We start from the raw sequence: 17,773 nt of genomic DNA, 5'->3' as shown, positions 1-17,773 counted from the left end.
ACCAGCAAACACAGGGCTCCCAAGGAGACGGAATCGCTCCCCTGGTATTAAGCTGTCTATATGAGTATCTTTTTGGGTCGTTATAGGCATTTTTTAACAAATAGAGCTCAATGAGCTGAAGGTTTAAGGAAGCAAGCCGCAACTTTCTTTATCTGCACAAGTATTAATTCATTCCATAGGCCAAAAAACATGAAAAAAACCTTTTCGCTGCCTTTAAGAGGTCATCTGAGAGCTTCAACCCATGGGGACTTTTGTAGAGCTCAATGAGCAGGTTTAATCAAGAACAGCTTTTCTCTATCTGCAATAGTTTTCATTCCATATGCAAAAACATGAAAAAACACTATTTTCCCCTTTAAGGGGCGTAACCCCTATAAGGGGTTATCTGACAACTCCAAGCTAATGAAGATTTTTGTAGAGCTCAATGAGCTAAATGTTAAAGCAACAACAGCTTTTCTCTATCTGCAATAGATTTCATTCTATTGGCTAAAAAGATGAAAAAAAACTTTTTTCACCTTTAAAGGGCTGTAACCCCTATTAGGGGTCATCTGACCACTTCGACCCAATGGAGACTTTTGTAGAGCTCAATGATTCTGAAGAGCCTAAGATCCTTTGGTTATTTTCTATCTCTTATACTTTCAGAGTGATAAGCCCTTAAAGATGGATTTAAAAACGAAACACAAACTTTGTGTAGAACACACTAAGGAATAATCATACCAAGTTTCATTAAATTCAGTTCAGTAGTTTTAGAGAAGATTTTTGAAAAATTGTTAACAGACGATGACAGAACTATGTGATAGCAATAGTTCACATGGGCCTTCGGTTCATGTTTGCTAAAAAATGACAGAAACTGCAAGACCTATATTCGTGGAGTTGTTTGTAGAGCTCTATCTGCTAAACAGTTATCCAATAATAATATGCTTAGCTTCCATTTTTTAAGACAAAATCACAACTTTCAACCTTTACAAGACAATAACTCAAAAAAGAGGTCATCTGGTATCTTGGACCATAAATTTTTTTAGGGCTAAATGAGCTGGATATTTAAGTTTCTCTATCTGCATCTGGCCAGGTGGTTTAAGAAGAGAAGAGTTTTTAGTCTAAATAACAAAAACAAAAAAACAAAAAAAAACAAATGTCAAAAAAGGACAATAACGCCAACATCAGTTATTAGATTTTTAGGAGAATTTGTCTCCTGGCAGATCTCATAATTCTGATCATTTTAACCTATTCCAGAATTTGGCTAAACCTTACCATTTTTGAGTTATTTCCAAAAAACTGCTTTTTGACCTCTATGTTTTATTTTTAGTAATGGTGGCCATCTCTTTAGACAAATAAAAAATGTGAATGATAATTTTGTACACCGTAACTGTGGCCATGTTTTTCGACCAATCAAAATTCAAACGACAATTTTTTAAAGACACCCTAAAGAACAATCACACCAAGTTTGGTTGTATTTGGCAAAGTGGTTTAAGACAAGATTTTATGAAATTTTTTGATTTTTTTGAAACAGTCAAAAAAAGCCAAAAAAAATGTCATAAAGGGCAATAACTCCAACATTGGTTATTAGATTTTTACAAAAATTTGTTTAATGGTAGATATCATAATTGCCATTTGCCAGAATTTGGCTAAACCTAACCATTTTTGAGTTATTTGCAAAACCTGCTTTTTGACTCCTATGTTCTATTTTTTGCAACGGCAGCCATGTTTTTTGACAGACGTGCTCCAAATGATGACAAAAGCTCATTCGACTCTTCAGGTTAGCTAAAAACTGTAAAATTGCCCATTTTGACAATTAAGTGGAAATAACTCCTTCAAGGGGCCATCCAATGGATAGTTTTGTAGAGCCCATCAAGCTGAAGGAGTACATTACCTTACGTTTTCCTCTGTCTATAATATTTTTCGAGTTAAAAGCCAAAAACTTTTTGACAGCCATGTTTTATTTGTAGTCACTCTCTATATGTCCATTGGTCAGTGATCATGATTTGTGCAATATTTGGAGAGGATGGTGTACAAATGATAGCAATAGCTCAAATGACCTTTCTTGTCATTGCAGGTTAGGTGAGCATATACAAGTAGTATATAAACACAATCATTTCTTTAAAGTATGGGTAAAAATGAACAAAATTGAATTTTTTATCGTTTATTGTAATATGCATTGTGTTTTTTTGGGAAAGATTAGAAATATTCAGACTTAAAATGATAAATTATGCAAGTTATGGCATTAGTAAACTACTGTAAAAAAAGCATACAATTATGTGTATGTACAAATAGGTTACAACTTGATACCACTAGTCTTCTCTGGGACATAAAAAAATTGGCAAACAATAATTGTTGAAGTTTTTACATCTTCTAAGTTAATTAACTTAAATAACACAGTTAGGCTTTACAAGTGTAAAATAATGTTTATCACAGATTCTTTTCTGTAAAACAACCTAAAATAATTAATACATGTAAATACAATAATTAAGTACAAAACAGTATTTAAAAAAAGTACCAGTAGAAATAAAAGTTGTTATTAATTTAAAGCAATTTCTTCTTGCTCATCTCGGATCATTGTTTTTCTTTTAATAAAAGAGTTTAGATACTTGTGAAAAATTTTTTCGGCACACTGGGCATTTTGACCCCCTCTCCTCCAATTCTGCAGCACAAATGAAACAAATTATATGACCGCAACTTAGAAAAGAATCACAAAATCTGTCTGTACAAACAGTACACTTTGGAATTGGTGGAGCCTTCACAACCTGTAACAAAAAATAATCTTAAATATAACATGTATCTAACCCATATCTTTATGGTTTCACCAATGTATCAATTACATTTTTTGTACCAGTAAGCAATCATATTTTTATCATAATTTCAGTGCAATAACAGATCATATTATAGCCTTTAAAGTTTCATTTCAAATTTAATTGAAAGCAGTGGTGTAGGAGGAGTTGTGTATAAGAGTTGAGTAACCCCTAGGATTGACAAAAGTACAGACACCCCAATCACTATATCCCCTGGCGGTACAATAACCTTACAGAGTTTTTTTCATTATAATGTCGGCCATTTTGAAAATTGCCACCGGTCAGAAGTTGACATTATATAGAAAAGACAAGTATATCATGTCCTATTTCTACAACCAAGTTTATAATCATTCTGTTGACCCACTGAATTGTAGATTTTTTTTCCAAACTTTAAAAAATTTTTAATGGTCACCATTTGAAAATGGCCAATGATCGTAAGTTGATATTATATGTAGATAGTCAGATAAACCATGTCCTGTTACTCAGCCAAGTTTGGAATTTATTAGTTGAGCAACTGATTTTTGAAGATTTTTTTTCAGTTTTTTTTATGTATTAGGTCTGCAATTTTGAAATGGCAGCCCACCTGGACTTGTTAATATGTGTCCTTAGTTAGACATTTCATCATCTTTATGTTCTATATTTCTACCAACTTGGAATTGATTGGTTGACCGGCTGATTTTTAGGAATTTTTTTATATTTTTTTTCTTCAAAATTTTGTCGATTGCCATTTTGAAACGTCGAACGACCAATGGTTCTGTGTCGATGTTGCACAACTTCAGGTGGGTCTTTTTTTTGTGCCAAGTATAGTAGCAATTAGTTCAACCATTTCAGAGGACACCAAGAACAATTTAGTGGTTAGAAGAATAACTAGAGGCTCCTAGAAGCCTGAATCGCTCGCATGAATCAAAGCCTAAAAATGTTAGCTATTTTAAAAATCACTGGTTAAAAATTTGGATAGAATATGGCCATTGTCACTAATTGCCAACTTCTAAAAATCTCCATTGGGACTTTTGAACATAAGAGCATGAAACAAATGTTCATGGTGTTTGTTTGCATTATTCATGATTAATATCACTAATACTTTTCTGGTTCCTTACCGCATCCAAGATTTCTTTGTTAAACCTTTCTATTATAAAACAATAATTTGTTTCTATCTAAAATGATAAGACAATAATTTGTTTCTATCTAAAATGATAAATAGGATTGGTGACAATCAGGTGAGAAGATGCAAGCGATCAACTTATAGCCACAGCGACCATGTTGGTTGGTCAGCAGCCATGATTGGTGCAATCGTGATAGAGGACATTCTTGAGATAATTCGATGTGTGCAAAATTTCAAAGCAATCCCTTCAGTGGTTTTATAGAAGAAGATTACATACAGACGACAGACAAAAGAGACAACAAGCTATGGCAATACCTTACATGAGCCTTTGGGTCAGATGAGCTTAAAATGTTCAAATCAATGTCACCAACACCCCCACTTCATTTGAGGAAATTAATAAATAAATGTTACCACTGGTGAAGACTCTGAACCATAGCTATGGATCACTGGATACTGTTACTGGATTAATATGTGGAGAATTTAATGCAGGAATTCCAGGTAGGACTTCCTGACTATTTTGGGAATTCAATACTGGGATGTCAGCTCCTTGTTCTTGGTTGCCAATTGGAGAATTAAAAATGGCAGTTTCAGGTAGGGCATCATCAGAACTACTATCTGTAACCACTACTGGGTCATCGTCAATTCCAGTTCCTAGCAGGTCAGGTAATTCAAAATCCTGACAAGAAAAAAATAAATACAAAATGTATAAAGTATATATAAAGTAAATATAAAGTAGCTCTTTATCTTTTCCCAATGTTATCATTCGCATTACACCTTACCAACAGAATGTCTTGTTATTTCCCATAACAATTGAAGATAGTATCACAAGATGTGAGCAGCATGACATGTGAACAAAGCTAGCCAGAATCATATGTGTTATTCCTGCATAGAATTGGCATTGTGCATCAAACCTTTAGCAATTTACATTTATTTGCAATAAGAAATCAACAATGTGCGGCTTGTGCCTATGAACAGTATTAAACTGAATTTTAAAATCACTGCTTATAGGGGTTGTGTCACATACACTTATTCAACATCTTATCATTATCTAAAATGTTTAATACCTTTCATTCAAATTTTAGGTAAAGTGCCAAAAATGTTATATCGTTTTCCTCGAAAGAGTTTTGCCTTGTCATGTTGTAACAATTGGCTGTTATGTCATAATTGCATTAAAGCTTCTAGCACAGAGTAAAAACAATAAAAGGAACAAACAACTGCATTCTAGTGATGCCTGTTTGATGGCAAGCCTTTACCATATTATTTATTTATTAGTTTGAATTTGTGTGTGTAGTATCAATGAACTAGGGAACCTAGAGGTGCCAAGTAGCCTGAATCTCTTACGTGACATACGTGTTGCAGGTAAAGTAGAAGGGGCAATAAGACCTGTTTTTGGTCTAAAACTTTGTACTCAAGCACGTTGGTTACTTCCTGACAAAATGTCACCCCTATACAATTTTAGTTGCTAAGATGTAGTTTTATCTAACAATGGAAGTTTATGTTTATCTTGAAATTACAGTTGTTTACAGAAGCAATGATTCTGATTGGTTAATTTTTTACCAAAAAGTATAAATGAATGTTGTAAAGGTTTTGAGGAAGTGAGACGTGGACTCATTATTTTCCAATATGTTTTAGTATTGTTTGCATTTTCAAGTATAATGTGGTCTAAATTCTGTTGCAATCTCTCCTTAGCAATCTTTTCCAAGTAATTCACCTTGTTTCTCTTTTTTTGTATTGTAGCATGGCAATGTCTATTTTTGATTTTAAAGATTTCCGTCTAAGTCTATCTCGAATTCTTATTTCTTTTCTAAGTTCATTATTAAACCAGGGTTTATCTCTGGTTCTGACAGTTACATATTTTGTAGGAATACATTCTCTAGCTATATCTATAATTTTGTCTGTAAAAATTGTGCACATATTATCAACATCATCAAAATGTAGGATTGTCTCCCGATCTACATTATCTAACTTATCGCCAAATCTAATCTTACCTCCATTATTATAGAGCCATATTTCCCTTTTAAAAGATTTAGAATGATTTATTTTCGTGATCACTGATTGTTCTAGGGACACATAATACATCAGAAAAATTGCAATTTAGTGTATTGCTGATTAAAATTAGGTCTAAAAGTGTGCTGCTGTGACCTATAAAGATCGTCAGTCCACTCAGGTCTATAGGTGTTACACAGAAAAAACTGTTCACCTTTAGTACAGATTTCAACCCAAATCATTTTGTCAAGCTGATTTCCAAGTTCCATTATACGCTTTATGTATAAATGGTCCTTAAAATATAAAGCTATTTCTGTCAAGTCTTATTGGATTTTGAGAGTTATTCATTATTTTTTATAAATGGATCTAAATGTGTTTCCGTGATTGCCAGAACACTATTTTCTTCTTTGAAGTAGTTAAGAAATTCAAGTTTATTTCGAATATTTATTGCACAAATACCTGAATTTGTTGTTTAGGTTGATTAGTGTGTTGTTAATGAACAATCTATTTTCATTTCTTTTTCAGCCGACTGTTTTAAATAAACTGCTATTTTACTACCTCACGTGCACTCCAAAACAATTCAACTGTCTGATTTCAGTAAAATTAGGTTATTATGCATACTTTGATGTAGTAATTGCAATAGAAAATTATCCAAGGTCACTTATTGGCAATTTGTCGTTGGCATCCAAACACATTTATTTCTTGTTTGATTCTAATATTTACCCGTTCTTCCAATATTTCCTTAGACATAAGGTAGATTCTAGGTTTCAATGTAAGACAGTGTCTTTGAATATATTGCTCAAGGCTAAATCCTGTAGATAGAATATTGTTCTGTTTGAAATCTCCAAGCTGATTTATAAAGGAATCCCAATGTCCCTTGGAAGAAACATCTGCATAAAAATAATATAAACTTTATTGAAAGTTTCAAGAAATTTGATTTAGTTATGACGATTTTCATTATGTAAAGTAGTTTTAGTAGGAGTTGCACACGATAATAGATTTTCAGAAAAATCCTAAGTTTAAAGGGCTACAACTCCTACAAAAATTAGAGGATCAAATTTTCCGTTCACAACTACATATGATGTATTTACTACAAACCAAGTTTCATTCAATTCTGATGATTAATTCAAAGGACTTGCATTGAATAACTTTGTTACGGATGGATAGACATGACAAAAATAATAAAAAACAATATGCCACCAAAGTAGGCAAAGACATCCCCCAAAGTGTGAGGACACATAATTTCTAAGGTTAAAAGGCAATATGCCTCCTGCAATGTATAAAAAAAATCAAACTTTCATGTTGATACGCACAACTACATATGTGTACTCACTATAAATGCCAAGTTTTATGAAATTCAGTTTATTAGTTTCAGATGACTAAGATTGACAATCTTTCAGATGGACAAAGGGACATGATAACAACAGTATGGCTCTCTACCAAACTTAGAAAGAAAAATTGTGAATACATTGGCATAGTTTAAAAAATTATAATTCTAAGAGGTTTTCAATTTTCATATTTTTAATTTATTATTTTACATGAAATAGACAAAACATTGGCCCAGGGGGCTTTAATCACTCTGAATGTTTAAGATACGATGTTTTGAAAGACAAGGTAATAGACAACATTGAACAGGTTTTGAAAATGCTTTGACCAATAGTGATGACCATTGTCCACTTAACCCTCCAGATCAAAGCATCTCTAAAACTACAGGATAAATCTATAATCTTATAAAATTTTACAGAACATGTTGACAGCTATTAGAAATCATTAAAACCTTCCAAAAAACAAGAGCCTCCCAAAATCCTGCATCACTTTCCTGACTTAAGAAACACTGTAAATGACAACCAAATGATCATTTGAGCAAGCAGAGCATTTTTTTTTTATAATATATCTGTAAATTGGTTTAAAATTTTAAGGCGAAAACTTCCACAGCACAGTTCTGATATTTCAAGAGCAATAATTTCTACCAAAACATAAAACAATTTTACCAAATGAATTAGCTTGACATTTAAGCAAGCAAAAGCTTTTTATTATCTCCAAAGGTTTTCAATTTATAAGGCGAAAACATTAAAAAATGTATTTTTAATCCAACACTTTCAGAGGTCATGTCAAAAAGTTTGATTCTGAACAATTTGTGCTTTGTAGTCAATTTGGATGTGCCTAACACTTACCATATGAATTTAAGCCTTTACAATTATGACAATAGGTTTTAATGTAGCCAGTAATTTTGCAAGATTCTATATTTTGCTATATTTCTAATGACCTTACAGTCACGAAAATAAAAACTCACTAAATGTAGGCTTGCCATACATTTGTTTTGGAGAATTGAAAGTCATCTTAAATGGAATACCCCCGTTTTTGTTAAAAATCATGAAATGTGTGGTCCGGAAAAAAACTAACTATACTGTAGTACAATTTAGGTACATTATTGGAAAAAATTTAAAAAGAAAAAAATCCATTACTCGAGCATGGACACTTAAAATAGTGTTAGTTGCAAGAGGAGAAGATGTGTACCAACATGGAAAGAGGAGGAATGGTACAAGTCACCGTGTTTGTGCTGTGTATCAAATTGGAAACCAACCCCTTCAGAGTAAAAGTAAGAAATCAGTTAAAAATATTTTTCCACACCTGCCTGCCACCTAATGTTCAATCAACTTCACCCACTTTGTGACAAAAACTGCATTTAATCACAGCTATGACACCCATGTTTTTGAAACCAATCAATAATTTTGTAAAAGACACAATAGAAAACAGCTGCACTAAATTTTAGTATATTTAACCAAGTGTTTTCTAGATTTTGAAAAAAAATTAGTAGAGGTATCAAGTGATGACAGAAGCTCACAGGGCTTTCTAATAACTTTTATTTAACTTACTATTTGGGAAAACACAATTCCTTTGCTTTTTGAAGTATATCTCCATATGTGCTATCCCATCTGAAATCAACAACTCTAGTTCCACCCCCATTTTGACAAAAACCATCATAATACAGCCATCCTAAACTAATCTTCACATACGTTTTTCTTTGTGGTGTCTTCCTATTTAGCTAAATAAGAATAATATACATATGACATAAAGAGGTGTAGTTCTTTTAGTTTTATTTTTTCACAAAATAGGACAAGGTATACAATTTTTTTACAACAGATTTGGCGATTATATTAAAGAAAATGAAAGAACCACAGTGAGCAAGATCACAGTACCCCCATACCTTCCAAAATATATTGTGGTGGTTACAACAATCTTCACCTTTACCTTTAACTTCCTGAAAATTTATACCTTTTGAAGAAATTAACTGAAAATCAATTACATCCAAGTCTGTACAATAATAAACCATTTCTCAAAGTTTTGTGAAAAAAATGCCAAAATACAAAACAGTTTCATACAAACAAGTTAAAACTTTCACTGTCTTGTGTTATATCCAATAAGGAGGTGCATGACATTGATCAAAATAAAACTTCAGACTATTGAAGAATTATTATAGAAAAGATTTCCAGGTTTCAAAATATTTGTTAAAACATTCTTAATTTTGTGTCTGTGACTTTGGTTTTGATCTTGGAGAAAATGAACAATTTTTCTAGTAATTGTTTATTTCAGTTGGTTAAAAAATGTCATTAACTGATTGAATTTTCCTGCAATATTGCTAAGGGAGGTAATTTGTGTCCAAATATGCCAATTTTGATTACTTTTGAAAACTAAACATCCTCTTTTTTTTCTAATGCAATGTACTAGTCAATGTAAAAAACTAACAAAATTTCAATGACAAAATTTTTATTAACATTTTTTTATTGAAATTTTCCATTTTCTTTAACATTTCAATGAAATTCAACCAACCCTTGGAGTTATTTATTATGAAACTGAGTTGGGAAGTCAAAATTCAAAAAACATGTCATGACATATTTAGTTTTAAAGAAAATTCAATGACAAGAAAAAAATTGCTTAAGGGTCATGTACCTCCTTAAACATGTTAAACACTCATCAGAGATGCTCAAGTCAAAAGTTGTAAGGCACCAGTAAACTGGAAGATGAGCACAATATAAAATCCAAAAAAAATGACAAACAGGGTGCCAAATTCTAAACTAAGAGCACCTTATGTCTGAGAATAGAATAATCTTACGATTTAAACAAGAGGCCCCTAGAAGCCTGAATCGCTCATCTGACTCAAAGTGCACAATTTGACTAAAAATTGTCAGTTATTGAAAAAATGACAAGTTGAAAATTTGAAGGGAAATGTCAAATTAAAAAAAAAATTGTCACTGCCATTCAACTTAGCATACCATGTTTTCGATGTATACCAAATTTCATTGAATCATGAGCAACATGAAAATATATGCAATTAAATGACTGCCAACTTGAAAATGGCAAATCAGAAAATAATGTTTCATCAGCATTCAACTTGGTATACCATGTTTCTTTAAAATCTGACTTACTTATCAATTTGGCAGGGAAAAGGGTAGCAATCTTGAAAATGAAGAGTTATATTCTATCTTTAGCTATGGTGGCCATCTTGGTTGGTCAGCAGCAATATATTTCAAAAACTTGGTACAAGACATCCTAATAATGAAGTACTCAAGTTATAAATGAATTCCTTCTGTGGTTTTAGAAAAGAAGATCTTTAATGTAAAGAAAAGTTAATGGACAGATAACGGATGACAGACCTCAATTGATGGCAATAGTTCACATGATTCTTTGGGTCATGTGAGCTAATTATAACTACATGTAGTTGTCATGTTACCATTAAAATTTTGGTGGTTCTATTTAAAATGTTTTTAAAATAAATGCTTTGTAATTATCATTGAGAAATTAACAAACGAAAACATGATACCAAGTACAGAATAATGTACATGCATATGTACATGATATACCCATAACAAATTTAAAGCCTAAAAATATATATGTACTGGGCTAAGTATTGGCCCAAAGTTCTAGTTTTGGATAGTGAGATAACAAAACAATGAGTAACATTATAAAGTTGAACACAAACTTTGCTGGCCACTTAATAATTGTCATGTCTTAATTGGTACAGGTATCTACCAATTGTGTCCACAGGACATCCCATTACAAATATATATTATAACACTTGGCTAGCAAATAAATTACCATGAGGAACATATTGTGGAACCCATCTTTCATCTCCTTGCAGGAGCATTAACTTTGTATTTCCTGCTAACAGTAGAAAATAATCCTCGTCTATTTCCACCCCATCACTGTTTAATACTATTGCTAATGTTTGATCAACAGTCATGAATTTTTCTTTGCCTGAATTGAAAACTACATAAATCATTCAGTATCTTTTTGTGCATCTGGTTCAATTACTTCCTTCAGTTCCCTTTATATACTACATGTATTTTACAAAACAAAAGATATCATTTACATAAATTTCAATGTCTTTTAATGAAAGCTGCTTAACTTTTGTTTTGTTTTAGATTAAAAAGTTCTTTTGAAAAGACTGGGTAATCTTGTTTGATTGGAATAATTATTTTGCCTTTTGGCCAGTGGAACCTACATGTATTTGAAAAAGATTAAACATTATTAAGCATCATCAAACTAGTTATTTTTAAAATCATTTTCATCAATGTTTTCTTCAGATTCTCCAATTTCAGTTTATATTTCTTACTGTACAAATGAATTACTCATTTTCCATTCATAAATCTGGCCAAACTAACTTTAATTTCTACATTTTTTTCCTCTATAATTTAAAACTCCTAACATCTGATATGCACCAAAAGGAACCTAATATCCAAAGCAGTTATGAAATTTAATTGTCTCAAAAATAGTACCCTGGGTGTAAATATGCAATATTTTCTCTATATTTCTATACAAATTATTCAAAAAATTGTTTAGTTTATCTCAACTTCAACTGCCTTGCAAAGTATGAAAAAATAGTTTGCAAAGAGTAGGCCAGGTCAACCTATTTTTTCATCCTTTGCAGGCAGTTGATGTTGAGATAAAGTCTGCAGAACAATTTAGGTTTGGTACTAAATTGTACTTATTTGTACCATACTGGAACATTATGAAAAACATCTGAATTATACTTAACTATACTTAACTAAAGTCTGAAAATTTTGAAAATAATTATGAAAGTATCCCTCATGTAGCAGCGGAGAAATTTATTAAGATATTTACAATAAGGTAAATACATCCTGAAAAAATAGGGCATCTAATGGGACATTATATGATATTCTGCCATGTAAAATCCAAAATTCAAAATCAATAATTACATGAAATTTTAAATATTTTTCAGATTAAGATGAAAATTTAACTTGGTCTTTATTTTATTGCATTTTACAGCTGTGTAAAATATAAGGCAATCCCTTAAAGGCCTTGACGTGCTTTAAAGTTATCACATAGACACTCAAAAATACATTCACTTTAGTTCTTCAAAGTGACCCAACTCAAAAAACATTTCTCAGATTAACCTGGAAATTAAACTTGACCTTTATCTAATTGTACTTTACAGCTGTGCAAAATATAATTCAAATCCCTTGACACGTTTCCAAGTTATCATCTGGAAACTGTGCGGGGGACAGATGAACAGACAGACACCGAACCAAACGGAGGATATAACATAATATCTCACCACTTGATGTGGCAGGGTATAAAAATACTAAGGCTAATGGTTAACAGGAAGTTGCTGTGCCTTTGACCCTAGAAGGGGGCTCAAGTCACCTAGTCAGTCACATACCTAATATGTCAGCTTTCCCTTTACCAGAAGTCGAGAAATCTGTTTAAGGTTTGTGGATGCATAAATTTGTGATTTAGACAACTTTATTATTCAAATCGATGAAAAATTTCCATTTCATTGGGTACTAAATTTTTGTGATTTTGTGAACTATATAAATACATGAAAAAAAAAACATAGGTAATCTGTCAATTACAAAGCTCACCTTGTTACATAGTATTTTTGATAAGCAGGAATGGACTTAAACCTTTCAAAGTTTTAATTGGTCATCCACGAAGAAAAAGGAGGTCGCAGTCTGCATTCAAAGCCTGCATTGTGCTTAAAGCTTTCCTTTTGACAGGCAGCATCCTAACATGTCGATTAACTCTCCTTGTTATTAAGTATGGAGTAACTATTTTTCAGTAGTAAAATATTGGTAATGTAAGTGGTCATCCATCCAGAAAATATAGATCACAGCCAGCATCCAAAGCATGCATTGTTGTGCTTAGCATCACTAGATGCACCTACCATACCAATATCATTTATGTGCCACTTGCCAGTCTTTAACCATTCTTCTGTAAGTGGTCATCCATCCAGAAAATATAGGTTGCAGCCAGCATCCGAAGCATGCGTTGTGCTTAGCATCACTAGGTGCACCTACCATACCAATATTATTGATGTGGCATTTGCAAGTAACCGTGTATGGATCTTAACCATTCTTCTCTAAGTGGGTGCGGACGCCAATGCCAGGGGTATCAGATAAGCCCCCTCCCCCTCACCTTCGTGAGGTGAGCTAAAATGTACTTACATTTGTTAATCAAGTCTTGAAATGAGTGCACGACAACTGCTTTTCTTGTCATTCTATTTTGACTGTATATTTTTAGCAGAATCTGTACTTTATCCTTGAATGAGAAAAAAGAGAACAAAACCTTGCGACGTTCCATGAAATCAAAACTACAATAAACATGTATAATTTAAGATACTGAACTTGAAGAGCTGAGAAGTAATGGCAGAAAATGCAAAAGCAAAAAAAAAATTTCTCAATCATGCAAAAATATGACAAACTTGTTAAAAATTGACAATTTTTACCTTTAAAAATCGAAACTGCAATAAAATTTCAGGCAACAACAAAATATTTGCTACGCCTGACACATATGTGTTGTCTATTTTAAACTCACCAGAGACCTCTATATATGAAGCCAAGAGTTGCAATTTTGATATCTTTACCATGATTACACCCAACCTGTATAACATCCCAATTGAGATATATTCCCATAGGGTTATTCCCAATCTGATGACCTACTTACAAAACAAACAAAACGATTTCCAGATGACTGTTAGCAGGGTTTTAAGACTTGGTTTAGCCTTGATAGGCAAATCGTTACCCCCAACTGGCCCCTTGATCACTTGAAGTATTTTTGGACATTTTAACCATTTATATGAAGTACTTTTGTGGTTTCCCTAAGTAGCAAATTATAAAAACTTTCCATGCGTTGTTATGGAACCCATATCTGTAATATGCACATGTATTTTTCATATTTTTTTTTAGAAATATGAACTCGTTCTAAATGCATTAATAAAAAAGGTTAAAAGTCTCTTGCCGCCTTACCATGATTAGTTCTGGAGTGAGGGTATACAAAGCAAGGGGACTGACACTGTAAGCGAAAGGATTTTTACTACGCATGACTGTGTTGTCTATTTAAAACTCATCAGAGGCGCTCTATGAAGCCAAGAGTTGCAATTAATCTAACTTTATCTAATTATCTTGATACTAACCATGATTACACCCATTTAACCTTTTTTATTAATGCATTCAGGTTATAGATAAGACGTGGAATGTTCAAATATAGTGATAACTTTTAAAAAAATGAACAGTACTTACATTTTAATTTTTTTATCTGCGCTGACTGTCATTCACGTCAGCAACAACCCGTTTTTGCAATAAAGTATCAATGATTTAAGTCGAAACCCTGCTTATGACATAAGGTTAAACGAACGACCTTGTTTATTATTTGGATAAAACAAGACCCTGTTTTGCGGCACATACATGTACTAGTACATTACCTATTGTAATGCACCCCCTCCCTTCCGGACACAAACACTCCTGGTAACCTTTCTTTATTTTACTTTAAAATAAAAAATTGTTGACATTTTTTTAATCATTTTTGATAAATGTCATTTGAATTTCTCTGGCGTCCTCCTAGCTACCTTAATTTGAACACCATTTTCGGACCTGCTTCCCCACGCTTTGTACAAAAAATATGGAAGTAATATCCAGGAGAGGGAGAGGGGTGACATGACATTTTTCACCTACCTGATTATCCATGGCGGTACTAGCACTGCACGTGTGCCTTCACCGTAGTAAAATTACGAGATAAACATCTTGCCGAAAATTCGAATATGTATGTCGACTTGTCGAGAAAATTATATAAACATGTCTTGATAATAAATAATTGAGCTGGTCGACATGTTGTGAAAATAGAGATTGAAATCGACTTTTTCAGATCATTATCTCGACAATCCGACTTCTTAATCCCGAAAAGTTAACATGATTATCTGGACAACGCAACTTCACGGTGGCAGCTACGAGCAACATCTCGACCTCAGGATGAGAATTTAAGATATTTGATGTCGACTTGTCGAGAAAAATATGTCGACTTGTTTGGATATTTTTCGTGACAAATCGACATAAAAATGGCGTTAAGTCGACTTTCCAAGAAAATTAAGTCGACTTGTCGAAATAATTATGTCGACATGTCTCGATAATTATCTCGACAGCTCAACATCTTGATGGCAGAAATAAGCCTCCATATCTTACTTTGTTAAGTGGGAAGACTCAAATGTCAAATATCTTAGTGATGTATTTGATATAGTGGGGAAAAAATTCCTCACCTTTACAGAACTGACATGCAAGGTACATACACAAAACTTTGTGAAATATTTTTCCTTAATATCAAGTATTCCTTCTGATTTAAGACAATATATTTTAAAAATGTAGACAACACGATGATACACACTTTTGAGGACTCATTTTAAAAAAAAATGTCCGTTAATAATAAATATATTGGATTTATTTATCGTCATTCGGTGACATTACAATGCTATCTTCCCCATGACCATTTTTGAAATGGGGAAGTGAATTATATACTGAAATTCCAGATTGGAAGACCTATTTTGTTCTGAATAAGAAGTGTTGTAGTAATGCTCATCTTGCCAATTTCCAATGCAAGTTTTTACATCGAGTTGTGCCTACAAATATTGTTTGTACAAGATTCATATTAAAGACTCAAATTTGTGTTCTTTTTGTAACCAGAGTATAGAGACTATGGAAAATCTGTTTTTTTACTGCTTAGTCACTTCAAATGTCTTATACTATTTTCAGATTTTTTTTAGAAAATATTATTCTGATTTTGTTGTGAAAAAAGCACTTTTTTTTGGCGGGGGGGGGGGGGGGAAGGTTCCTGAGGCAGATATCAAATTCAATCTTTTGTTATTTATTGGAAAAAAGTACATATTCAAGTGCAAATTGGAAGAAAAACTGCCCCACATTGTTGGTTTAAAGCAAAGAATTCGACATTACTACCACATTGAACATTTTATTGCCAAGAGAAATAATGTTTTGCATAAATGTGAGACGATATGGGCCCCTGTTAGAAATATTTCAGATATTTGATAACTAAAAATGTGTTTATTAGATTTTAAAATACAAGACAGTGTATTTCGTCTTATTTTATTTCAAATTGTAAATTGAAAGTGTGAGAGCGAGAGTGAATAAGTACGATAAGTGCAGTCTTTCAAATTTATATAATATAGTGAGGATTATATACATGTTTACAAAACCCCATTACACTCTAGTCAGGTAATGATGTATCGGGATGTTGTAAAATCCTGACTATATTCAAAAAGAAATAGAAAATAAAAAAAAAAAACAAGAAGAACTACAATCATCAGAGAAAAGAAAATAGACAGCGTCAGTTAAATTCACGTCTATACCGGAATGATAATTTACAGAACATGGCCATTGCCGAATTGTAATTATTTGCAATGTGACGGGTGCATGATGGGCATAACATGCTTACCCTTTCGGAATACCTGGCTATACTCACGGTTTAATGCAGGAGTTCACGCTGTAACTTTTTTTTTTTCGGTTTTCTGTTTTAATATGTAGGGGCATTTTTATTCTATTGCTTAAATTATATATGTGGATCGTATTTGTTTCCTGATTTCAAGTTTTATGTAATTGAACCATTCTTCTGCTATGATGCTTCAGTATTGTGTCCTTTGTCGACACTAAGTGTAAACATGAAAATTGTTCATCAAAGGACAGAGAAAGAATAACTTGTTTTCCAATCGAATATTGCATTTGTAATGCACCAGTATTCTATTCAATGTTTTAGTCCGCCTTTCAAATAAAAACTTTTTCGTTGCAAATGTTGCTTTGGAATTATGATTAGACAGGTTTAATTTACTTTATCATTTTGTTCATTGATTGATTGTTCTTGGATAGGTTCTTGTTCTATTTGTAGTGATGTCTTCCTAACTTTAAAGAAATCTAGTGAAAAAAATGAGCTACTTTGACTTGTGGAACCTCAATTCCAGGCGAGTTATTTAAAAAAACCTTATCTCTTCAGCATTTTAAATGATTTTATGCAAACAAGCTATTAAGGACCAAGCAGATTATCAGCTTTTCAATACGATAAAGATGTTAAGCTTGCTTTGATATTACTGTTTTCTCCTCACTACACAATTCGGTATGCTCCGTCCTATGCCGTTGACTTCTTGTAATAGCAAGAAAGCAAGTAACCCCGTCTAAAAAAATATTTGCTTAAGTAATCAAGGGAACTAAAGTTATAGCGGTGATCAACTACTTAAACTTTCATTTCTTTTCAAAATTAAAGACCTCACGGCCTTTAACCACTCTGGCAGAGAAACAATGTCTTCATATTTTCGTTTTATCCATTTTTTTACGCATTCCTCAACGGAATCCATAAGAACTTTAAAGTTATAATTCCAATTTATGGAGCGTGATTCACGGTACTTGGGACCTTTAAAAGGTAAACGTATGAAATTATGGTTTTCGTTTATAAATGACAATTTGATTAGAAACGAATTCATTTGCTAGAAACATTATACTTTTAAAAATATGATAGTTAAACATAAAAAATAACAATTTGAAAGAGAAGAAGGCATGCACATGTACTTTGATGATAAAGTTAAATTTCCTTGTTTCTTTGATTACAACTG

The 17,773-nt window shown here is 32.4% G+C and overlaps 1 protein-coding gene across 1 annotated transcript; it reads right to left on the bottom strand.

Annotated features, from left to right (window-relative positions):
- Positions 1–2,121: 2,121 nt before the first annotated feature.
- On the bottom strand, positions 2,122–13,562 carry LOC148604514 (uncharacterized). The gene is made up of 8 exons (XM_088550166.1): positions 13,338–13,562; positions 10,969–11,127; positions 8,748–8,917; positions 7,526–7,578; positions 6,595–6,761; positions 4,323–4,561; positions 4,206–4,227; positions 2,122–2,738 (listed from the first exon to the last, which is right to left on the bottom strand). Exons 2-8 carry the CDS (start codon positions 10,999–11,001, stop codon positions 2,562–2,564), a joined length of 861 nt encoding a protein of 286 aa, XP_088406292.1. The 5' UTR covers positions 11,002–11,127; positions 13,338–13,562; the 3' UTR covers positions 2,122–2,561.
- Between the last annotated feature and the right edge of the window lie 4,211 nt (positions 13,563–17,773).

The sequence above is a fragment of the Perna viridis genome, chromosome 10 (assembly GCF_037379345.1).
Source record: "Perna viridis isolate PV_CMFRI_1.1 ecotype Kerala chromosome 10, ASM3737934v1, whole genome shotgun sequence".
Classification (NCBI taxonomy): domain Eukaryota; kingdom Metazoa; phylum Mollusca; class Bivalvia; order Mytilida; family Mytilidae; genus Perna; species Perna viridis.
This window is presented reverse-complemented; position numbering and strand designations above follow the sequence as displayed.